The sequence below is a fragment of the Tursiops truncatus genome, chromosome 5, assembly GCF_011762595.2.
Source record: "Tursiops truncatus isolate mTurTru1 chromosome 5, mTurTru1.mat.Y, whole genome shotgun sequence".
NCBI lineage: Eukaryota > Metazoa > Chordata > Mammalia > Artiodactyla > Delphinidae > Tursiops > Tursiops truncatus.
In genome coordinates, this window is record NC_047038.1 from 85,551,305 (window position 1) to 85,576,413 (window position 25,109).

The 25,109-nt window shown below is 35.7% G+C and overlaps 1 protein-coding gene and 1 long non-coding RNA gene across 7 annotated transcripts in view; one reads left to right on the forward strand and one right to left on the reverse strand.

Moving 5' to 3' along the window:
* LOC109548823 (uncharacterized) overlaps window positions 1–25,109 on the forward strand; it is a 199,662-nt gene that overhangs the window by 159,681 nt on the left and 14,872 nt on the right. For all 6 annotated transcript variants that reach the window (XR_012332014.1, XR_012332018.1, XR_012332019.1 and 3 more), the window contains one exon: window positions 16,475–16,567. This is a non-coding gene — a long non-coding RNA (uncharacterized lncRNA). The remainder of the gene's footprint in view (window positions 1–16,474; window positions 16,568–25,109) is intronic.
* The window catches only part of TMPRSS11D (transmembrane serine protease 11D), a 69,396-nt gene that overhangs the window by 38,300 nt on the left and 5,987 nt on the right, over window positions 1–25,109 (reverse strand). Inside the window, exons 2-3 of the mRNA XM_019928096.3 lie at window positions 9,330–9,451; window positions 7,331–7,449 (exon numbers count right to left, since the gene is read on the reverse strand). Of these exons, the coding sequence (XP_019783655.1) occupies window positions 7,331–7,449; window positions 9,330–9,451 (241 nt within the window). The remainder of the gene's footprint in view (window positions 1–7,330; window positions 7,450–9,329; window positions 9,452–25,109) is intronic.

Consider the following 25,109-nt stretch of genomic DNA (forward strand, 5'->3'; position numbering starts at 1 on the left):
AGTGGAAACTGTGTATCATTTAAATCTACTGAGAGCCGGTAAAAGTGTGCTGATGCCCAGTCAGTTCTGTTGTGTTACTGCCCACCCCATCCCTCAAGATATTTTCACACACATTGTGTGGAACTACTTGACATAAAACCAAACAAAGGTGCCAGTGTCAATCCATTTGTTAAATAGTAACAAAGCTAAGTTTGTTTATTTGTTCCTTCACTCCTTCTCTCCCTATTTTCTTTTTCTTCTTGTTTAAAAATTCTTTCGTAAAAGAGAAAAACACATGTAGAGTGACATTTGAGTATTTTCTTCCATGACTCCAATAAAATTATTGTGAATCCCTCTCTGGTATGACAACTCCATCTTGGATACCATTGTGGGCTTCATCCTGACTGCAATGACATCTTTATTTTGTGTCCCTAGCACTTAGCACAGGAACCAACAGATAGAATGTATCATTTATTCATTCATTCAACAAATATTTGAATGCTAGCTATGTACCAAATTCTCTTTTAGGCATTAGGCAGCAACCAGTGCTTATTAAATGGCTGTACTAAAAGCCCTGATGGTATAAGGGATGTGATAAGATTAATTGTAAATTGATACTGCTGTCTTTCTCTTCCTGTGCCCTAGTTTTTTTTCATGGTACAGTCATTAGGTATATTTTGGAAAAAATGGCAATTGTTGTTTGCAGAATCTGTTGCAATACCACCCCTGATGCCAAAGGGGAGTTTCAATGGTTCAGTTGATCCCAGGTATGAATCCTGATTGAAGTCCCTTGTTTTATTTGGAGAGGCCCATTCAATCAGAATGCACTCATAGTTTTGGTACACATATTTTGCAAACAGATGCTCTCATTATTTCGAAATCACCTTATTCATTTTTTCATTCATTCAACAGTTTTTGAGCACCTCTTATGCTTCACGCTCCCTCTTTCAAGCACTGGGTTACACTGGTGGAGAAAATAGACAGTCCTTGCCATCACGGAGCTTACATCTAATGGGGGAGATACGCACTAATCATATTATCATCCACATTTAAGCAGAATTATAACTGTGATAAGTGCAGCAATATAGTAGAGGGATTTGATCCAGTCAGTGAGATTAGGGAGGCTTCTCAGAGGAATGTTTATGAAACTGAGATCTTCAGGAAGAATCAGAGTTAGCTGGTTGAAGAGAAAGGAAAAGCCTCACAGGTGGAGTGAATGGCACATACAAAGTCCTGAGGTAGGAACAAACAGATTGTGTTTAAGGAATCAAAGGCCAGGACAGTTGTAGCCTAGAAAGCAAGGAGGCTAGAGTTATATAGAAAGGCCAGACCATGAAAGTCTTGTTAGTGTGTGAAGAATTTGGTCTTTATCATCATAATGGGAAGTCACTGAAGTGTTTTAAATGAGAGGATAATAAAATCAGATTTGCAATTTGAGAACAATCTCTCTGGTTGCATGTGGATAAACAATTTTAGGTACAAAATAACGTAAATTAGTTATGGTGCTATTTTGGCACTTCGGTGTAGAGGTCATGGCTTGGATGGTTATGGTGGTAGCAGATATGGAGAGAAATGAATGGATCTGAGGGAAATACAGGGGATAAAACCTACAGGGGTTGGTAATAGATTGGATATTTGGAATGACATAGAGCAGTATGTCAAGGATGAATTCTAGGTTTCTGGTTTGGAAAACTGAATAAATGGTATTATCATCAATGGGGTTAGGATTATGGGAAGAAGGCTAGTATGGTGTGGAGGGATCATGAGTTTGACTTAGGGACATAATATATTTGAGATGTTTTTACAACAGCCAAGTAGAGATATTAAGCTGGCAGTTGGGGGAAAAGGTCTGAAGTACAGAAGAAAAGTCTGGGCTGACGACAGCATGAGTCATTAGTATATAAGTGTTGGTAGAAGTAATGGTCATGGGTGAGATCATCTAGAGATAGAAAATAATGTGAGAGGAGAGGAGCGCATAGGTCAAAGAGTTGGGGAATTTCAACATTTAATGTTAGTGTAGAGGAGGGTGAATCTATAAAAGATACAGAGGAGAAGGAGTGGCCAGAGAGGCACGATGAGAAAAACAGGTGATTCGGTGGCATGGATATCTTGTGTGAAAACCACATAATCATAGACTTTTTGAGGTAGAATGTACTATAAAAATCATCTAGTTCAATGATTTTATTTTACTAATGAATAAACTGTGAACCAGAAAAGTGAATTGCTTAATATAATAGAAATTCTGGGATTATTCCACAGCTCATTAAGTATTAATTAACACTGCTGACTATGGAACAAGGATAATGATGGTACTCATGTTACCACTGGTAAGTGGTATGATTCTTGAACTTGAAATCAGGAGACCTTGGTTTGAATTTTTGTTCTGTCACTTTCCAGTTGAATGGCCTTTGTCACGTTTCTTAATCTCTCACAGTATTCACTTACCCATCTATAAAAATTACATGCCCATTGTGAGTTGAAGGTTAGATGATATATGTAAAAGTGCTTTATGAACTATAAAATACTACATTAGAGTATTATCCAAAGTGTTTCTACAGAAGTATGAATAAATGAGATTAACTGTAGAAATCATACATCAGACGAATTTCAAGGGGAATCTTTCTCTGCCAGATGTTTAATTATAAAGCCACAGTAAATAGCTGGGTACTGGTACAGACAAAGACTAGTCAGTGAAAGAGAGAGGAGTACAGAAAAAAGAAAAGGAGGAATTTAGTGTATGATAAAGACGGCACAACAAATAAATCCATTGCACTATTTAATATACTGTTTTGGTACCACCACCTAGCTCTTTTAGGGGAAAAAGCTGGATCTCTATCTTATTACAAAATAAATTACAGGTGAATCAAAGATAAAATTGATAATTTTGGCTACCTAAAAAATTAAATCTATATGGCAGTAAAAAAAAACCCTAGATTATAAACAAGGTTGAAAGTCAAATCTCGTTAGAGAAATATATGCAAATGAATAACAGGCAAATTTTAATATTTTAACAAGGAAAGAATTTTTTTCCCTAGATTTATATAAAAACACAAAGGCTCCAGTAAGAAAATGGGCAAGGTCATGACCAGGCAATTCACAAATGAAATTATAAAAATGACCTATTACTATAGGGAGACAGATTAAATCTTACTAGTAATCAAAGAAATGCAAACCAAAGTAATAGTGAGATATCACTTCTTGCCTATTGAATTAGCAACAATTAATAAGGTTTACAATGCATAGTGTTAATGCTGTAGGGGAAATAAGCATACCTATGCATACTTATATACTGGTGGTAAGAATGTAAACTTGGGCACTTCTGGAGTGCAATCTAGAAATTAAAATAAATGTTAAAAATGCATAGATCACTATATTGATATAAACAAATGGTTGAATTAGTACATGGAGAAACTAGACAAACAGAAGAATTTCAAATATTCTTTAAATATTCAAAGCATAACTCGTTACTCCTCCACTTCTTATGTGTGGCCTGTACATAGTGTCTTTCTTCCAAAGAGTATAATATGGAAAAGGGAGGGAGTAACTTTACAGTGTAGAAATCTGGCCAACACTACTTCAGCCAGGTGATCAAGGTCAACAGTGGTAAGTCATGTTGATATTATGTACCCCACTTCATATGATGTAATGAAAATGACCCTTTTCCTCTATAGTCTTCCTCCTTAAAACCCCAAACCCCAGTCTAACCATAAGAAAAAACATCAGAAGGCCTCCAATTGTGGGACATTTCTACAAAATACCTGACTAGTATTCCTCAAAACTGTCAAGGTTATCGAAAACAAGGAAAATCTGGGGAACTGTCATAGTCTACAAGAGCCTAAGAAGACATGACAACTCTGTAATTTGCTATCCTGGATGGGATCAGGAAATGGAAAAGAACATTAAGTAAAAACAAAGGAAATCTGAATAAAATACAGAATTTGGTTAATAACAATGTATTAATATTGGATGATTAATTGCAATAAATATACTATTGTAATATAAAACGTTAATCATAGAGGAAACTGGGTGTGATGTATATGAGAACTCTATATTATCTTTGCAACTTTTCTATAAATCTAAAATGCTTCTAAAATAAAATCTTTATTAAAATTGAAGAAGAAATTTAAAAATCTCTAGAGAGAAATAAAAGCATAAACCCTATATTCTGATAATTCTACTTCTGGGAATATGTCCCAAGAATATAATCACTCAGGTGTGCAAGGATGTATCAACAAGACTGGTCATCAGAATATTGGATATAATAGTGAAAAACTGGAAACAATTTGAACATCTGTCAACAGAGGACTGGTTAAATAAAATATTGTACCTTTACGCACTATAATACTATTTATTTATTTAAAATGGCATATTTCTTCATTGATATTTAAATACCTCTATGACATATGTTTTGAGAAAAAAGTGGTAGTAAACAAGCATGTATAGTCTTATTCCACTGACAGAAAATTATATGTGTTTGTGCATGGATGATTATGCAGTTTTCATGAAAAGTACTTGGAACATCAAAATATTAAAAATGGATATATTAGTATTGAGATTTTGTGCATATTTCTTTCTCTTTATATTTCTTGAATGCCTTGACTTTTCTACTTTTTTATTATCTTTAAAACAAAAGACAATACTAAAATTATTTTCATTTTGATAACACTTTATACATTACAATTTACTTTATAGACCACTTTTGAGAGTAATTCAAGAATAACAAATTAGATTGTATAATTTTTTTGTCATTGGGATTGGATTTCAAAGACTTACTGAATATCTTCCAAATGTGCTGGTAGTACTTTTGAAAAGAAACTTAGTTTATGTTTTTCACATTGCTGAATATGTACGTTGTGCTTTATGCCTTATGCTGTTTCTCTCCATATCAGTCTTTTGCAATTTTACATATGCTCTATGAAGGATGCGCTGACCTGACATATCTGATCTGTCTGGCAGGAACTGAGTGACCTCTTTAGGGCTGAGGATGTCTCTGGCATCTTGCTTTAATGACAAATAGTTGGGTTCTAATTCCCTATAATGAAGCTGGGATTCTCAATATACATACTTACAGTTTGCTCCCTTTTATTAGACTGGGTAAATAGCTGAAACATTACATGATGTCTTTGTGTGGATGTGAGGACTTCATTATGAATAACTGTCCTCAGACTGACCTCCTGAGATGTTTGTCTCTAGTGTCTTCGTCAAGAAATTTAAGAATGTCTCTTGCAGTGTTAATCACAAGAAAATCTGTTCAGATTTGCATGTTGCCCTCTGCCTGAGACAGAGGTACTCACCGGCTCTTTGTATTTGTCTGTGTAGTTTGTATTTGTGTGTGTATTTTGTGGGGTCCAGCCTCAGAGTAGTATTACTAACCCAAGTACCGATTATTGCATAAATCAGCACCTTTCAACGTCTAAACTGTGTGGGCAGTCAGTCGTGAAGTAATTCATTACTAATGACAAAGTACCAAAGTTTTTAAAAACTGGCATTTTTAAATAAATGTGAATAAATTTAAGGATATTCTTTAAATACTAAAAAAAAAAAGAATATCTCTTGGTTTGAAGTCTAAACAATGGGCTCTTATGATGCAAATGATATAACTAAATATTCCTATTGATTTTTTAAGAGCAGGTTGGGAAGAGAAAGTAGGAAGTTGGGGAGGTGGATTGCTTTGGTAAGCCTAAAATGGAAGTTTTATGTGCATTTCCACATTTTCTGGAATATGCCCTAATTCAAGTTTTAACCCCTTGGCTTTCTTCTGGACCACGGTAATGAGCTTCTAACTAGCGTTACTGTGTGCAGGCTCTTCTCTTTATAGTATAATTTTTATATTCGGAACATGAATCTGTCAGATCCTGTTTGCATCATTCTGCCTCTAGCTCAAGACTTTCTCTCTACAAGATAAAACCCAAACATTTTAGCTAAGCACATTCTCCTCTCTATGCCTTGGCTCATATTTTAGCTGTGGTGTGCCCTACTCATTCTAAAGCTAACCTGAAAAGAGTCATCTTTTATAAGATGCTGTCTCTGATCTCCATAATTGGATATCATTTATCCTCTTACCACAAACTGACATCTGTGTTGCTCTCATGTCACATACTCACTGCATACCTTATATTATAAATATTTGTAAGCTTGTTTAATCTCCCATGTTAGACTAACCTCCATGAGGACAGATCCAATATCTACTCCACTTTTTGTATGTCCACAGCATTAGACAGGATTGATGTTTAAAAAAAGTTTATTGAAGGAACAGGAGGCTCCCACTTCTGGCATAATAAACTGATGTTCCCCAATATTAACCCTACCACTGCCTCCTGGCCTAGATTCTGTTCCCAGATTATTCTGACTCAGCTGCTTATTCTGATTAAACATTTAAATTATATACTAACTTCCCTTGCTCTAATTTAATGCTCACCAAGCACTTTTCTCAATACTTGGCTCCCAGTGTAGTTTGCCCCTAGGGGAAAAGGGTGTTAGACAAGTAGATGATTCAGTCCCCCAGCCATGATAATTCTCATTATAGATTAACTCAGTGGTTCCCAAAGTGTGGTCCCTGGACCATAGCATCAGCATCACCTGGGGACTTGTTAGAAATGCAAATTCTAACTACTGAATCAGAAACTCTGACACTGGGGCCTAGAACTCTATTTTTAATAAACCTTCCAGGTGATTTTGCTAAAGTTTTAGAACCATTGGATTAATTTATAACCTTAGGAATCTTAGAAAACGTTAAGGGTAAGTGAGCAACCCTGAGATTGTTCAGCTCTGACTCTGCAGGGCTGAAGGCCAAACCCTGGTCTGTGATGATAAACCAGTGCTAAGGGTCTGCTTGTGAGGTTTCCTGGTAAGCAGCCTGGGGGTCTTTTCAAGTGAGAGCCCAGGCTTTCTTTGTATATTTTCTATGTCAATCATTGAACCAAAGTATGACATTCTCCAAACTATGTTAATATGTATTTTAACACCTACTACCCATATGTTTAGTTGGATAAGAAAAAAGGAAAGAAGGCAAAATGAAAAGGATTTAAAAAGACAATCTCGAGGGTAGGAAAAATGCTCAAATTGCATAAACAATAGACTTCCAATCTTTGAAGTCATAATCATAAAAAATGTTTACTCATGACCTAAAACTTTTCACTCATGATGTAAGAAAATATGAATAAGAACAAGTGTACAAATTGTACAAAGTGTACAAATTGACTTGGAAAAAGCACAATGAAACATATCTTTAACCATTTGGGGAGGAGAATATGCAGAGCATCTAGGAGTTGCAAATATATCACAAAATATTAGGTTTATTATCATAATTGTTTTATGATATAATAAAGAGGAAATGCAAATATTAACTTACCGCAGACTCAATTTTTTCACTCAGAAGTCTATATTTCTGTGTAATTGGTGAACTTAGCTCATCAGTATATTGAACATTTAGTATTTCTAAGCTGCTACTGTAAAAGTAATCTTTTTGCCCTGTAAAACAAAGAAAAGGCAGGATCAATCTCACATTACTAAGTACTTTAATCTGTATTTTATACAGGATTATGGGAGGCTATGTTATACAATTAAAAAATATTTGATTCCCTTGAAAGAAAACTCTAAATATAATGTAACTATAATAAAATTATTTTTCTTTCAGTTTTTAAAAAGATTAGCAATGCTGGAAGTGTTAAAAATGCATGAAAATCAGAGCAGCATTATTTGAGAAATTAAATTGTTCAGTAGTGTCATAATTTTCATTCTTACTATATTTTAGGGAGATTTGTGATTACAGATTTATTCATTCAGGAAATATTAATGTCTATAATACACTATTATTCATTTATAATTAAGGAATAAAGTAATTCTGAATAGTTTTAAAAATTATTTCAAATACTATTCTTTTTAGAGGAATTAGTGACTTATTGGTTCTCTGGATTAAGCTAGAAAATAACTTCTGACAAGAAAGCTAATCTGGTTGTTCAATGTGAACTATTTCCATCACAAAGGGTCTTCCAATGGATATATTAAGCTATGTGAAGGAAATAAAAATTCCTAAAACATACTTGTCCTTACCTTAGAAACATTATGAACATGGACATAACCTAACCTGTCTCAGGAAAAAATTCCATGCTTCCATTTGATCATTCACATACATAATTTATGCAGAGAAATACCTCAATCAGGGAAAGCATTTGAGATCATGGGGATAGGGTTGTGCGGTCCTTTGTGGCAGAAGGACAAGTCTTTCTAGGGCCATAAGTGGTCGCTGGTATACACTTTGAAGAGGACTTATTTAAGGCTTCACCCTTTGTGTTTAAGTGTGACAATACAGTGCTGTTAAGAGCGAAAATTCATTAGTTTAATCTGAAACTTGATGTTTGTTTTTCACTCTTCCGTAATTCACCTTGGACATATTTGTCTCTAGGTAATTTGTTAGCAAAATGTAGTCAAAAGCAAAATTTAGCCACAACTTTGTAACTAGATTGACTGAAAAGATTATTCCTAGTTACTAGAATAAATAAGTTTGTTCTTACTCAGTCTCCACACTCATACATACCCATATGCCTTCACACTCTGCCCCACCCTGCCCCAATGATTTAAATAATTTAACAGGATTATAGCAAAATTAAAAAAAAAAACTCGAAGTGTTTTTTCAGGTGAAGGAAACAGATTATAACATATATTATCTAGTGAAATTTGACACATTTTATCTACATTAAAACATCTGAAAGAATATTCACTGAGATATTAAGTTGTTTGTGAATGAGCAGGGTATATGCATTCTTTATATTATTTCTTTGTTTCCTACTTTTATGATGTAATGAAAAATTAAAGAAACTAAGAGGAAAAAAAGGAACAGAATCCTTTTTAAAGTTTGTTTTTAAACCTCTTTCTACTTCTTAACTTCAAATTCATCTCCTATCATAATTGTTCTGCTCCTAAGATTATTTTTGGGAGACAGGTTGTGAATTAACAAATATTTAGATACATCCAACTTTTAGATGTTGAAACTTAAGGTCCTTTGCAAATTTTAAATGAAGAAGGAAATCATGGTATTAATGAAAGAACAAAACAAGTGAACTCTAGCATCAGAAAAATATTGAGTTTTTTCCCTTGGCTAGAATAATTCTTGTCTGGGTTTAATGTTGTTTAGTATACTAAAAAAGGCCAAAAGAAAAAGAAGAGAAAAAATACTGAATTAGAGAAAATATAGACATGAACATATATTCAGGGGTATATGAATAAATATATAATTATGTTGTATTAAGAAATAGAAGTGGCAATAAAAGTGAGAATGCCAAACTTTTAATCTGAAAGTATATTTAGTTAATTCATCTGAAGAGTGGTATATCCAATCTTCTGGTACTTACCAAAAGCTAAAAAGTAGACAAGTAAACCTGTGGTCACTGCCAGGATCGCCACAACTGCGATGACAACAAAACATACTATGGATGGATTCACAGATCTTGAGGCCGATGGCACCCCTGATGGCCTTAGAACAAGAGAAAAGATCAAAGACCACTCATTTCACTCAGAGAAGCAATCATTTCAGCTCTCATGATCATTTTCTGCCTTCTGAAGTCTCTTAGCTTGCACATGGCTCTATTATAGAAAACCGATTGTTTCTTGATAGGAATATAGTTCTGGAAATGAAATCTAACTGAACAACACTCTCCTTAATGGTTTTTCTTTCAATTTTTTTTTCAGCACTAAAATGTTGACATTTAGATAGTTTGATAGACAAATAAGGAAATCTGACCTCAGGTTTGCAATTGCTTTTCCTTCTTCTGCCAGTTGATGAGGTTCTCAAGAATAACAACTATTTCTGTTTTACTACAACTCCTTCTAAGACCCTATGTTGGACACTACTGTAGTAAGCTCCCTTACCTGGGCACCATCCTCAGGGATGTGCTGAAGAGAGATCATTTTGGGTGGGGAGAGGGATGGAGGGAGTCAGACAGTAGCATTTCTCACTGTAATATTCTCCGGGTTATTAAAATGGGGATATGTCTAGAGGCTGAGAGCTGAGATCCAGGAGAGTAATAAGCACCTGTAATTAATTAGAACTATACCAGCAGCAGAGGATTTGCATAATTTTTTTCACCCATGAAATCATCAACAGCAGTGTAAGTCAGTAGATTTGTACTAACAGTATCTGGTATTATATTACGCATATAATCCAAGTACTTCCTCATGGCCTCTCTCCCTACCACACACACACTCACACTGGGGAGGTCACCAGAAGAGCTTAATGTGAATTCCTGTTTTATCCCTTGTTTGCTTGGAGATCATATTGTCATTTATCTGAGATTTTCTTCATCTGAAAAAATGGAAATAATACTTGCCTCGCAAGGCTAATTTGAAAATCAGTGAGGTTATATTAAGTGTATAAAGTATATATTTCTATTAAGTAGGTTATCCACTAGACTGTGAGAACCTTGAGGATAAAGATGGTATTCATGCATATGTTTCTGATAGTTTGTAGGGTACCTGGCATATATAGGTGGTCCATAGATTTATGATATTTATAAATATTTGTTGTATGTGTTAACTCCTGGGTGTGTTTTAGATTTAAAAGCCTTAACAGAACTGAAAAGCACTTACATTTATCTAGAATATAGTCAGATTTCCATTTTTTCTATTTGTTTTGCTAACATTCTGGTATAAGTGGGAATGGAATGCTCTGAGAGTCAGTGATTCCCAGACTTTAGTTTTCACAGCAGGGTTGCCTGATATTGTTTGGGCTCTACCCAACTCACATACTGATGAAAGGGCATATCCTGGTATTTTACATTGTACCACCTGCACATTGTATGCTATGGCTATGGGACCAGTATCATTTCAGAAGATTATTGGAGGTGGACATAGACTTGCCAACTTTCAATTTTGTTGAATAAACACATTAAACATTACAAAAATTGACCACACTCAAATATTATTTTTTAGTAAAAGGGCATTTAAATTGATAAAAGTAGGAAGGACATAATCTCATAATAACAAATTAGATGAATAATTTAGCTCTAGCTTAATGATGTCTTTTTACTACATTGCTCTTATTTGTTAATTTTGCTCTGCTAATCAAAACTGACTTTCAGCGACACTGATCCAGAGTCCAACATTTGGGAATGACTAACTGCAGTAATTTTCTAGTAGGATAAAATTGGCCCATTGACATTTGCTGACTTTTTGAGCCTCAGTTTACTCTTCTGTTTCCTACTGGGTTTGTTGTGCCAATGACATGTGGTGACACTTGCACAGTGTTTGGCATTTGTAAGTTCAGTAAATATCAGTGGGTACTCAGCAGGGGAGAGTCAAAAGAAGAGCTGGAAGCAAGCCAACCCAAATAAGTTTTATACTGATTGACCTCCTACCTCAACAACAAGGGACTGTATCAATTTACATTCCCACCAACAGTGCAAGAAGGTTCCCTTTTCTCCACACTCTCTCCAGCATTTACTGTTTGTAGATTTGTTGCCATTCTGACCGGTGTGAGGTGATACCTCATTGTAGTTTTGATTTTCATTTCTCTAATGATTAGTCATACTGAGCATTCTTTCATGTGTTTGTTGACTATCTGTATATCTTCTTTGGAGAAATGTCTATTTAGATTTTCTGCCCATTTCTAGATTGGGTTGTTTGTTTTTTTGATATTGAGCTGCATGAGCTGCTTGTAAATTTTGGACATTAATCCTTTGTCAGTTGCTTCATTTGCAAATATTTTCTCCCATTCTGAGGGTTGTCTTTTCGTCTTGTTTATGTTTTCCTTTGCTGTGCAAAAGCTTTTAAGTTTCATTAGGTCCCATTTGTTTATTTTTGTTTTTATTTCCATTTCTCTAGGAGGTGGTTCAAAAAGGATCTTGCTGTGATTTATGTCATAGAGTGTTCGTCTATGTTTTCCTCTAAGAGTTTTATAGTGTCTGGTCTTACATTTAGGTCTTTAATCCATTTTGAGTTTACTTTTGTGTATGGTGTTAGGGAGTGTTCTAATTTCATTCTTTTACATGTAGCTGTCCAGTTTTCCCAGCACCACTTATTGAAGAGGCTTTCTTTTCTTCATTGTATATTCTTGCCTCCTTTATCAAAAATAAGGTGACAGAGTGAAGTAAGTCAGAAAGAGAAAAACAAATACCGTATGCTAACACATATATATGGAATCTAAAAAAAAAATAAAAATAAAGTGGTCTGAAGAACCAGTACAGGAATAAGGACGCAGATGTAGAGAATGGACTTGAGGACATGGGTGGGGGGAAGGGTAGGTTGGGATGAAGTGAAAGAGTGGCATGGACTAATATATACTACCAAATGTAAAATAGATAGCTAGTGGCAAGCAGCTGCATAGCACAGGGAGATCAGCTCGGTGCTTTGTGACCACCTAGAGGGATGGGAGAGGGAGGGTGAGAGGGAGACCCAAGAGGAAGGAGATATGGGGATATATGTATATGTATAGCTGATTCACTTTGTTATAAAGCAGAAACTAACACACCATTATAAAGCAATTATACTCCAATAAAGATGTTTAAAAAAAAAACCCCAAACAAGGGACTGACTGTATTTCCAGAGGTGAATAGAAGTATCAAGATTTACGAGTGTAGAATGAGAAGTTACTAAAAAACAAGGCTTAAATTGGAAGCCAAAATACCAAAAAGCAAAAACCATAGGCTAGAGTCAGCATATGCTTTAGCTTGGATGAGCCTCCCATGGGAATGGCTTTAGAACCAACCTTGTTTCAGTTCATGGAAAACATATTAAACCCAATGGCTAAAAAGCACCATGAGACATGTGACTCAATAAACAAAGGGTGTGGAGCTCAAATTACCTTAATCTCACAAGCCATTATTAATTACATAAGAATAGGTTGTTCCACCTTGTAGAAACTGCTGAAGAAATTATCTGCTCTCTTGTTAGCAGTGCAGCTTGTCATTGAACCTCTGTATGTGGCTGATTATAAAGCTTATGCCAACACACACTGAATTGTGTACAATATTTGCTCTGCAAACTATTAGAGAAAATATATTTGCTAACACTGTCTGAATTTTGACTCATATTCAGTGGAAATCTTCAAGCAAATACTTTGCTTTTAAAGCATGATCCTGATTAGTAAAATTTTTAGTGGTTGTGTTTAAACAGCAAAACAAATATGCAGTTGTGAAATATTTAACCAGCTTCCACCTCCTTCTTTCTCTCTCTCATTGACTTGGAAAATTACATGAATTTAGAAAACTTATTCTGTGCTCTTATTATGAGAACCTAAGTGTCAGACTTTATACATGCTTATTGCCTATCTTCATATTAGTCTTGTAAGATGGGTATTATGATCCCTATTTGGAATATAGGAAAACTGAGGTTCAGAAAGTAAATAACTCAGGAATGACAGAGCTGGAAATGGAAACCAGGGTGGTTAGAATAAAAGAACATGGGCTTCCTCTGATGTAGACTTCCTCCCTCACATTATAGAGATGGAAAAAATTTGGGGACTCCTATCTCTTGTGACATCACTTGGAGGAAGCAAAGGGAATCAACATCTATTGAGTGCTTATTAAATTGAGTGCTAGGATTTTGTTCTTACACATAGTAAATGTGTAATAAAATAATTGTTGATTTAATTTTAATTTGAAATTACACCTTACATTAATATATCAGATTTATGTAGGAATACTAGTTAACTTCTGCCATTGACACATAGTTAGAAGCAATATATGGTTGTGGATTAATAGAGTCACTTGGCAATAACTTTTCATTATTTGTAAGAATAGAGGAAAACAGCGACAGGGTAATTGCAAATTCAGATATACATAGTATGTCCGTAGAGGACTTTTAGACAATTTTGTGTCCATTTAAATAAGATTTCAGGTATGATAGTAACAGAGATTTGGTCCACGGTTGTTTTCTCCTGATGTGTATTCTTCCTCAATGATCCCATCCTATGCCCTGGTTTCAGCAAACATATAATAAGGTAATATTTTCTAAGATAGATCTTCAGCCCAGACTTCTGTCTTTGAGCTCTACATCATTATTTTCAATTATGCATTGGACATTTTATGGATGTTTTAGAACCTCCTTAAATATAACAGTTCAGTTCAAAACTGAACTTGCTTTTTCTCCAGCCTGCACTCATGTCCCACTATTTCTAATATTGGTGAATGTCACTACCATCTATCTGGTACCGTTAAAGATCCAGGAATTAGCTGTACCTGCTCCCTCTTGGTAAGTTCCCACTTTCGAGAGGTCATTGGTGCTTAGACCTACTGCCTAAATCTTTCTGTCCATCACCTCTATCTCTTTCTTAATTCTGGCTGCTATTATTTTGTATTATGTGAAATACCTCTTAAATGTTCTCCCTTCTTCCATTATCAAGAGACATTTGGTGAGTGCCTGCAATGTTCTAGGAAAAATTTAATTTCTGGGAATACAATGAAAAGAATCATAGCACTCCTAATAATGGGGGGAGAGAAATGAGTAATATAAATAAAGAAAAGAAAAGAAAAAATAGGAAGAAGTATAAGTATGGGGTGCTGAAAATTTAGATAGAGTGGCCAGGAAAGCCTTTGCTGAGGAGTTGACATTTGAGTAAAGATCAGAAGGAGGTGAGTGAGCAAGCCATGAATATACCAGGGGGAGAATTATCTAGGCAGATAAACAGCAGTTTGAAGGCCCTGAGCAAGGAGCTCACATGGTAAATTTGAGGACCAGCAAGAGAGACAGCTGAACTGGAGTGGAGTGAGAAAGCTAGGGGTGGTGGATACTGGAGGAAAATAAGGTCAGAAAGATAATGATCAGGGAGTCAGTGGTTTGGGGAAGATCACTTAAGGCTTTGAAAGTAAGGACTTTGGTCTTTATTCTCAGTGAGACAAAGTCTTTGAGGGTTTTGAGCAAAGACTGACCTCAGATCTATTTCTTCAATAGGATCACTCTGGGTACTTTGCGGGGAATAGTGGGCCTGGATGGTGTGGGAGACCACTTAGGAGGTCATTAAATAATCGAAGTGAGAGACGATGGTAGTTTAGACAAGGGTGGTAGCAGTGGAGGTGGTAAGAAGTAGTCAGAGTGTGGATATATTTCGAATTTAGACCCTAGAGGATTTGCTGATGATTCACTTATGAGATGTGGGAAAAAGAGAAATCCAGATCGAATTCAAAATTTTTGCCTCTTTCCAATGAATTCAAGATTTTTGCCTCTTTCCAGTCAACACTTTAAAATCCTTCAAAGGATTTAAAAAATGTAGATCTTAGGGTCTGACACCCTCCCCTTCCAATAATACCTCATTTGAAATTTTTCTATAGCTCATGAAAATCCTCAGATGGCATTCAAATCTTCCATGGCATTTAAGGCCAATCATATCACCCCTGCAGCTTCATCGTCTGCCACATCCTCACCTGCCCACTTGACCCCAGCCAGATCAAATGTCACAGCCCCTTCTGTATGTGATGTCTTTTGCGTGGAAAATGTCATACCTGGTTAATTCTCATTTTATCCTTAAAATAATTTAAATGTCTTTCATTTCCCTCCAGGTAGATACCTTTTTCTCCTCATCTGATCTCATAATGCCCAATGAATTTCTCTGTTGCAGTCCCTTATCCCCTCATGTGCATCCATAGTCTAGGCTGTAACTCATGAAAGGTAGTGATGCATCTTGTCTGCCAGGATATGCCCCATTCCTACATAATACCCATTACAGAGTCCACATCAGGCATTGCTATGGAAAAATTTATGAATGACTCTGCAAAGGGGGTTTTAAAAAATAATTTTACTATAGTTTGGAGGGACTTTATGTAAGATTGTATGCTGTGCATTCTTATTTTAAATAGTGACAAAAATATAGATCAGAGAATAATCTCTGCCATCTATTGAGTGCATACCATGTACTGGCTGAACTTTTCTACCTCATTTAATTTAATCCCTATTAAAAACCCTTATTTACAGGTAAGAAACAGAAGCTTACTCAGCTAGTAAGAGAGCTGGAATGCAAATACAGGTCTGTCAAGCTCAAACTACAAATGGCCACTTCAGATGGGAGGAAGTTTTCTGTTAATCATCACGTTGTTGTTATTAATTTCTGTCACACTTACTACCTTATTGTTGATACTAAGAAATGGAAAGTTCAAAAATATTTCTATAGCCCTTGTATTACAGGATATGCAAACACATATATTTGAGTGTGTGTATTTACATTTTATGTTGGAGTTAAGAAGAATATGAGAAATGGTTCCAAAGTAGAGGAACTTACTCTATTTTAGTCCCTTTCATTAACTTTGGATGGAGTCATGAGGCAGGCAATAGAGACTATCTAATTGAATGATTTAATTTTTTAAGTTGAGAAATACTTTGTTCAGACAAGGTCTTGAAAGGCTTGGAAGCTTAATGATTAAAACAGATGAAAATGGAGTAACTTCTCTGTTTGATTTTGAGTTGTGGGAAAAGGACACCTTCCTATTTCCAGCAAATCACTGATCTAGTCCAACACTTTTATTTATTTATTTATTAACTTTTTTTTTTTGGTTGTTCTTGATAACCTTAGGTGTGCTCCGAAAGAAAAGAGAGACAGGATTATTCAGGATTGCACAACTGGATGATTGTATTATTCAGGATTGCACAACTGGATGATGGTAGAGTAAGTGCCGTAGTTTTAAGACTTCTTGAATATGTTTGTTTTATTAAAACATGATGCATTCTGAAAACTCTGGGTTCATATGGAAGATAAGGTTCCTATCCTTGAATCACAAATCCACAACATTTTATGTGCATGTACCTTTGGAATGCACTACATTACTTTCTTTTAATTCAATGGTTTACCTTCCAACTTAACTTTATCTTGGGTAACATTTAAATAAGTTTATATTCCTTGAGGATATACAGCACTTTATACCAGTTGAGGATACAGAGACTGGGCAAGTGGTAAGGGACCTGAGCAAGCCTATACAATGATTTTTTGAGAGTTAGGAAAAGACAACTTCTCTGGGAAACAGAGACAGTGGTGTTTCTTGGTCTGCATGCAGCTCTACTCTGGGGTAGACAGCTTGTCAGGGAGCATAGGCACCATCTAGGCTTCCAGTCTCTCCCTGAACCAGCATTTCTGTGCATTGCACAAACTGCACACGTGCGTACAACAGACCTGAAATGATGTGTCAAAGCTTTGAAATCTGCTGCTAGTGGGAAAAGCCAATCTAGGATTCATTTTTTTCTCATAAAGTTTGCAAATTGATATGGACAAATGACTAATAGGTATTATGTAAGCATGTGCCTATGTTTGCATGTATGTAGTAGTTGAGTTGGGGAGTTGATGATGGTTCAGGAGAACCTGCTGCCAATGAAGCCAAGAGTGTGGGCTCAGTAGCTTCACAGGCTAGTTAAGTTCTTTCTTTCTTAGGACTCAGGCTGTATCCTGGAACTCAGGCTCTTTTTAACAGATCCAGGCCACAGATTCAACTCCATGAGAGAGTGTGGCCATAATAAGACAAATCCATCCTTATTGCTGGGGGAAAAATTAATTCCTTCCCTATGGTACTCGATTCATACTTTGTCTAATTGGTTCTAAACTTGAAGGAGTCAATTTTTCATATACTGGAAGTTCATGGACATTCTTTTTTTTTGGAGCAGAAAAAGGTTTATTTCAGGGCCAAGCAAGGAAAATGGCCAGCTCGTGTTCAAAAGCCCAGAACTCCCATGGACATTCTTTCTCCAGTTTATTATTATTATATCATTGAAATGTATTTTAAGATGTTTTACAGCAATTGTTACTTGATTAAAAAGATTCACTGAGTTCTGTTTGAGGATAGATCTTGGGCTGCATTAAACAATTATTGGAGAAGGGAAAAATTATAGATTATACTTCAGCATAGTATATCAAGTTTTAATTTACTTGGACCCAGCTACATTGAAAAATAGTTCCAGTTTTGTAATACATTCTTTGTTAATAATGTTCACTTTACATTTCTGCAATAAGTAAGGAAATTAAAAATTATTTCTTTTTGAGATTTCCTTCATTCTAATATCAGTCATGTTTTTGAAATGAAAGACCTGAGATATAAAAGATTCCTTTCATTGACTTTAAACTTCTGAGCATAGTGTTTAATTCCTGCATTGTAAAAGACTTATAAGGAGATGTAGAAAGAGAACTGGAGTTAGGAGGTGTGGATTCAGGTTCTCTCTCTGTCAAATCTAAGCTATAAGGTCTCATGTAAATCATAATTTTTTCAAACTCCAGCTGTCTTATTTTAAAAATTGATAAAACAGTACCTTCCCTAACCAAAGAGAACAAAATAAAATGTATGTGACAATTATTTGTAAAATTCTGAAAAAGTTTTTCAGAATATAAGGCATTATTATAGGGACAACTGAAGTATACTAGAAAGATCTCAAGAACAGAAGATTGTTATTCCAGTAACTGTTGAGTGATCTTGAATGAGTCCTTCTAACATGGTGGAGTTTCAGTTGCCCCAGCTGTACCATGGTGATAACAATACCCACCGCACAGTATTTTGTGAGAATTAAAGCAGATAATATGCATGCTATATAAACTATAAAGTGCTAAAGAAGCACAAGGCACCTTTGGAGTAAGAAGAAATTGTTTTCATTAATCAATTTAATCTTATTTATTACCCTCTGTTCATATTTAATTTATACTATCAAGAGAAGAAAATATATTTCATTTAAAATATTCAGTTTTACCTATTTACCTATTCTACTCTATCTCCACTTTTTTCAAGCTTACTTTATACACATTCTTTTTCAGAGATGACTTCTAATTTATATCTTTAGTTGTAATGTTTTTCATGAGCTCCAATTTCCTCCAACTGACACCTGGGTGTTATCATATATATACCTTAGACCAAAGGAAAGGAACATGTCCACAGCTGCCTCTACTGAAGTCCTTTTTGTAGTAGAAGAAATTTAATATTAGTTTTCTACTCTTCTTATATATTTCTACTCTTCTTATTCCTTTATTCAGAAAGATTTATTGGTTTTACATGCCTGTAATTTTGCCAGACGTGTAAAAATAAATAAAATTCCTTAAATAACTTTAGAGTGATAGGTAAAAAGTGGCACATAGCACTCCAAATGCTATAGAAATTGAGAGGTCAGAGAAGTAACTTTTGGTTAAAGGAAATATAAATTGATTCCAGTCTTCATGGAAGATGTGGCATGTGAGCTATACTTTGCAAGATGGGCAGGACTTCTGAGTAGATGAAGAAACAAGAACAAAAGAGAAAGTGCAAAGTGTGCTTGGGAAATAGTAATTGGCCCTGTATTGTGCTTATAGATTAGTAAATGGAAAAATAATCTGGAAAACTAAGTCAGTCAAGATTATAGAAGACACTAAGTGTGATGGATTTGGAGTCTTTGCTTGCTTTAGGACATCACTGAGGTTTTTGAAATGAGTAGTTACAGAAAAACAGTAGTGTTGTAGAAAGGCTAATCTGGTGGCCTGATTGGGCCACAATGGGAGGGAGTTGGGAGGCAGGAGGTCTTACTGGGGAGACTAACTCATTAGTCCGTGAACGGGATAGGATGGGCCTAGGGCCTTGCAGAGACTGTAGGATGGAAAGGGAGGGATGGAGGGAAATATGGAAGATGGAAAACTAGGATCAGTCCCTGATAGAGAATTCAGTGCCAGAGGCAAGAGGAGCAAGATGAGGCTGAAGGCTCAGCCTGAGTAACTTAGGAATTAGTTATACTAGTTATATGAATAGATAATTTGAGTTTTTTCAGGTATTTTAATAATATTTAATTTTAGTAACTAGCAGTACTTGTATGATATTTCCCAGCAGTTAGCTGGAAGGGTACGTCTAACCTAAGAAAAGATCTTGGGACTGGAGGTATCCTTTCTGAAGCCATTATCTGAGAGAGAGTAATTTAAAGCTCTGAAAAAGAGAGTGTGAAACCAACTCATTTCACTAAATTTGGATTAAAAAAATACAATGTAAATGTCTAGGCAGATATGCAGAAACACATGAATTTGATTTCATAAAGAACTTCCCATTACTACAGCCTTAGGTATCCATTAATAAGTGAAAGCACTTGGCATTATGAAAATCAGTATGTGTATATAATTTAGGCGGCCATCAATTAATATCTACTAAACACATATAATTACACCATTGTCCAAAGTGAAATAATTTTTACATATGAGACTAAAAATGCAATGAACCATGACCCAGTGAAAATGAACTTTTATTGTGGCTTACAAATAGAAAAGAAAGAAATACAAAATTTTGTCTGTACTTCTTTAACTAGCCTACACTTTATTTATTTAGATTTTTTTTTTTTGGCTGTGCCGCATGGCATATGGGATCTTAGTTCCCCAACCAGGTATCGAACCCACACCCCCTGCAATGGAATCATGGAGTCTTAACCACTGGACTGCCAGGGAAGTCCTAGCTAGTCTACACTTTAAAGAGGCACGAATAGTCAAATGAATGAAACAACATAAATGACTACTCATGCTGGGTGCTTGGGTGTATGGTTATTTAAACAGTTGATTGATGGTTTAATGGAGTCGGAATTGTCCTTCAGTAGCTGATTATTCTGTGTACTTATGGCATGATATAATGAGACCAAGGTCAAAGGTTTCATCGCAGATAGATTTTCCCAACCAGTTCAGAGCTATAGGTTGAGCTTTTGTTCTTATTTGCTATTTTGCTGGTGTGTTCCTTTTGTAGTACAGAGCTGGCCCCCTCACCCCATAAAGAGTAAGGAATTGGAGCATCTAATTAAACAAAATGGTCTTGGCACAAGCTATACCACCAAGGTGGCACATTGATCACCCCAATTAGGGCTTCATGCTGAATGCTATGTGCTTTTCTTGTGTTGGCAATATTGTTTTTGTATATTTTAATACTTTCTTATATCTTCAAGATTAAGAATGCTGATGCTGAAATGTTTATCAGATATCCAAGATAACCTTGGGTATTTATCTTGTAATATTTTGTCTCAATTTCTTGGTGCTGCATGGTGATGCTACTTCCATGTATTTCTAATGTGATTCCATGTTTCTTTATATTTTTGACCTTATCTCTTACTTCTTTCTACCTCCGTGTTGTGCTCCAAACATCCTGGCACTCTCCGTCTCAAGGATTTTGTGCTTGCTGTTCCCTCTCCTTGGAACACTTTTCTTAGGTTTCCCCAGGGCTCCCTCCCTCCCTTCCCTCCTTCAAGTCTTTGCTAAATTGACACCTTCTCTGTGAGGCTTCCCTACTTAAAATTGCTCCTCCTCCCCTAGTACTCTCTACCCTCTTTTCTACCCTGCCTTATTATTTTGCAGAGCACTTAGAGCCTTCTGATATACCATATTACTTATTTAGTTTGTTATCTGTCTCCCCTCATTGATTTAGAAGCTCCAGGAGGGTGGGGATTTTCCCTTCCTTTCCTCCTTCCCTCCTTCCTCCTCATGAGTAATGTATTTATTTTAAGAAGACTGGTCCCATTACTCTGGTTTCTCTGTATTCAACATATTCAAGAACTGTTCCAAGAAAGGCATTTACTAGAAGCAGGAATTAATTCTGATATTGAAAAGACTGTAAAGGAATGTGACATCCAAAAACAAGAGTCTTTGTTCATGAGTCAGGCTGATTTCATAGGCCTTTTCAGGGGAAGAGATTCTTGACTGTGGAAGACTTATCCAAAGAAAATCAAAGTCCTTCCTTTTCAAATCACAGCCCTAATACAGCCTTGCACCCATTGTTTTAAAGTAAGCATTTCCAGATACTTGTTTCTGATCTTTCTTTGATATTTATCTTATTTTAGACTAAGGCAGGAGATGGTATATCTGAATTGTCCCACTCATGCTCATTTTCCTCAAGCAGATGGTCTGGTTTAGAGAATGGAATGTACTGCTGAGGAGGGTTTGAGGAATGCTGCTGGACATAGATCAGTAAAGCTTGCCAGGTTTCATTTACTCAGTATATACCTCCAAATTCAATAAAAGGGTTAGCCTTGCATAATTATTAGTAGAGGATATTTGAAGACTCCTAACTGACATAGAGTCAGTTAAAGACTTAAAGGCATATTCTGGTTACTGCTCTGCTAAACTTAATATACACTTGCTTTTATAAGGAAGGTCACCTTTGCTGGAACTATATAGCTGCCTAAAGGTGGGTTCTGATTCTGTAACTGAGATTATGGAGGCTTTTCCATGTGCAAATAGGCACAGTGGCACTATGGTACACGGTGTCACTGTCTGCAAAGGTGAACCTGCGTAGGTGATCTGAAAACTACAGAACAGTTGAAATACTTCTGGAACTTGACAATGCTGATATTTTAAGAATATTTCTCTAGGAATCACCAAGTCCACAAAGTCATGGGAGCAACGCTTTCTTGACTCTACCACTGTCAAAAAACGTGTACCTGGTGTTTCAATACCAACAACTGTAACAGAGAAAATCCTGACAGAGGTTACCTATCTCCTTGCTGATTAATGTTAGGGAGAGCTTAGCATGTACTCTAGAACAGGGGTCCCCAACCTCTCGGTTGCAGACCATTACCGGTCTGAGGCCTGTTGGGAACTGGGCCACACAGCAGGAGGTGAGCAGTGGGCAAGCGAAGCTTCATCTGCCGCTCCCCATTGCTCGCATTACCACCTGAACCTTCCCCTCCCCTCCACACTGTTCAAGGAAAAATTGTCTTCCACAAAACCAGTCCCTGGTGCAAAAAAGGTTGGGGACCGCTGTTCTAGAGGGCACTGCTCTTCTATGTTAGTTTTCCACCTGAATTCTAGAAAGTGTAGCTATCTATTGACAGAACCATTGAGCCCAGACTAGTTTCAGAGCAAGAAATAACTATTTAGTTGAAGATTTGCTTCCTTGTCTGTTTTCCTCCAAATAGTATATTTTTCCTATATAGATTTAGTTTTCAAAAACTAAATTTTTTTGTTTAGTTTTTTCAAAAACTAAAGAGATTTTCTTCCTCTTTTCTTTAAAAAATTTTTTTTAAACTAAAGATGGTATTTAACCTTTATCGGCACCAACATTATTTTGCTGTCTTTTTGCAAATTACAAAGACATATTCTTGACACTATAAGCATGTGATAGTTTATTGTCAAAATCCTCTTCTAAAAATGTGTATTTGAAATTAATTTTTAAAATTAAATGTATCTATTGGGATGATGAAAATGTTCTGAAATTAGGTTTTGGTGATGTACAAATCTGTAAATATACTAGAAACCACTGAACTGTACACTTAAACAGGTGAACTTTATGATACATAGTTACATTTCAATAAAGCTGTTAAAATTGTTTATTTTTTAATGATTCTTAACTTACTGCAATAACAAAATTACCAAACTTTCAAAGAGTAATTGACAGTGAGGGTGGACTTGAACTCACAGAGACAGAAAAGGACTCAATAACCCATTCAGTTCAAGTTTCAGTGCCATTTCCTTGAAAGAAATTCTCATCTAGGTATTGGAATACAGTGGTGTGTTATTGTTAATAACAACAACAATAGCAAACAACTTGTTACAAATAATAGTTAAAGCATTAGAGTTTTGAAATGATTTACTTCTTACACAATTTAGAGCAGATAATTCTAGCATAACATTCCTCTCACTCATTTGTATTTTCTTTCTTCCTTTTCTTTTTTGAGTGGAGTTACAAGGAGTGCGTTAGGAATTGCTTATAAGCCTGGTTAGATCCAGGGGGGTATGTCACACATATTACTGTTACTTGTCAGGGTGGAAAAAAAGAACTAAGAAGTCCTAGAGAAAAACATATTTAAATTTCAGCTGCTAAATGACAAAAAAGCCATTCATTTTCTGTGCATTCCGCAATTCTCCTGGGGAATTCCCAATTCCCCAATTTCTTCCTTTCTTAAGCGGCCTGACCTGTCTAGATAGCAGTGTCTCCCAAACTTATTTGAGCTCAGAAACATTTATTTCCAAAATACCTAACATTTTGAGGAGCACAGTGTTCCTGGAACTCAGTTAGGAAAACGCTCCTCTGTGAGTTGTGACTTGCCCAAGGCACTAAAGTGTTTCTGCAGGAGAGGAATGGGAAATCTATCGCACACCCAGGTTAGAGGGCATGCTCATTCATATTTAAACACACAAAGATACTTCTTGCTGTACCTCTCTCTCCATTTTGAATACTTGGGAGACTACCTTGTAGCTGTTTAGTTTAGTTGAAGTTGTTTTGTTTAGTACTTCTTATATTTTAATGTATGTATCAATTGCCTATTATGTAAACTTAAACTTAGTGAATCTGGGGTTGGGCCCAAGATTCTGCATTTCCAACAAGCTCCCAGGTGATGCTGATGCTATTGGTCCCAGTACCACACTTTGTGTAACAAGGGTTTTGGATACATTTAGATCAGAGTAGCTCCAAGACAGAACAGAGCGATTTCTACTGAAGACATCCTAGTTTCTTCTCTGTTTCCTAAAGTCCAAGTACAGAGACAATCCTTTTCTGCTATAAGATCATTATGAAATGTCCAAAACCTTAACTTACTGCTTTGTCAAAATAAAACTAGATACATATTTGCTTTCTATAGAAAATAAATGGGTGAAGTATCTGGGGGCCCTTACTCCTAACTCATTGTGACCTTATTTGTAATACTAAATTTAAAGTATCAGGATATTCCCTGTTTTATTTTTTCTACAAAGTGTGTCCCAATGAGGTGAGAAATTTGGTACATCACACTCTGGAGAAGCACAAGGCAGCATTTTTTGCCCCACATGTGTTCATCTTCTAATATTTGATTTGATTGTTATATATAGACCCAAATATTAAAAAATTCTAACAATTACCAAGGAGACAATCCTGTTTAATTTGTATAGAGAGATATATACCAGATTTTTAACATTGTTTACTTGGGGCGGGTGGGGCAGGGAGGCAAGAAAGGAGGTACAATGAAAAATGGGGTTGAAGAAAGAGAAAAGAAATGCACAAGTTAAGTAAAAATGTATTAGTTAAGGGTCTAAAGCAAGAAAGACATTTCAGCACAAACTAGATGAAATAAGTTAGTAGGAATGATAGAATAGAGAATATAGAAATTTACTGAACTATTCTCTCAGAGCTACTAGTTAAGGGTTATTACCAGTAAGTTGGAAGAAGTGGAGACTGAACCCAGAACCCCATATGTATTTATCATGGTTAGTTCTATTTAACTATATCCAGTAAATGATGATTGTTCTCATAGAAAAAAAGTAGCTTCTAATGAAT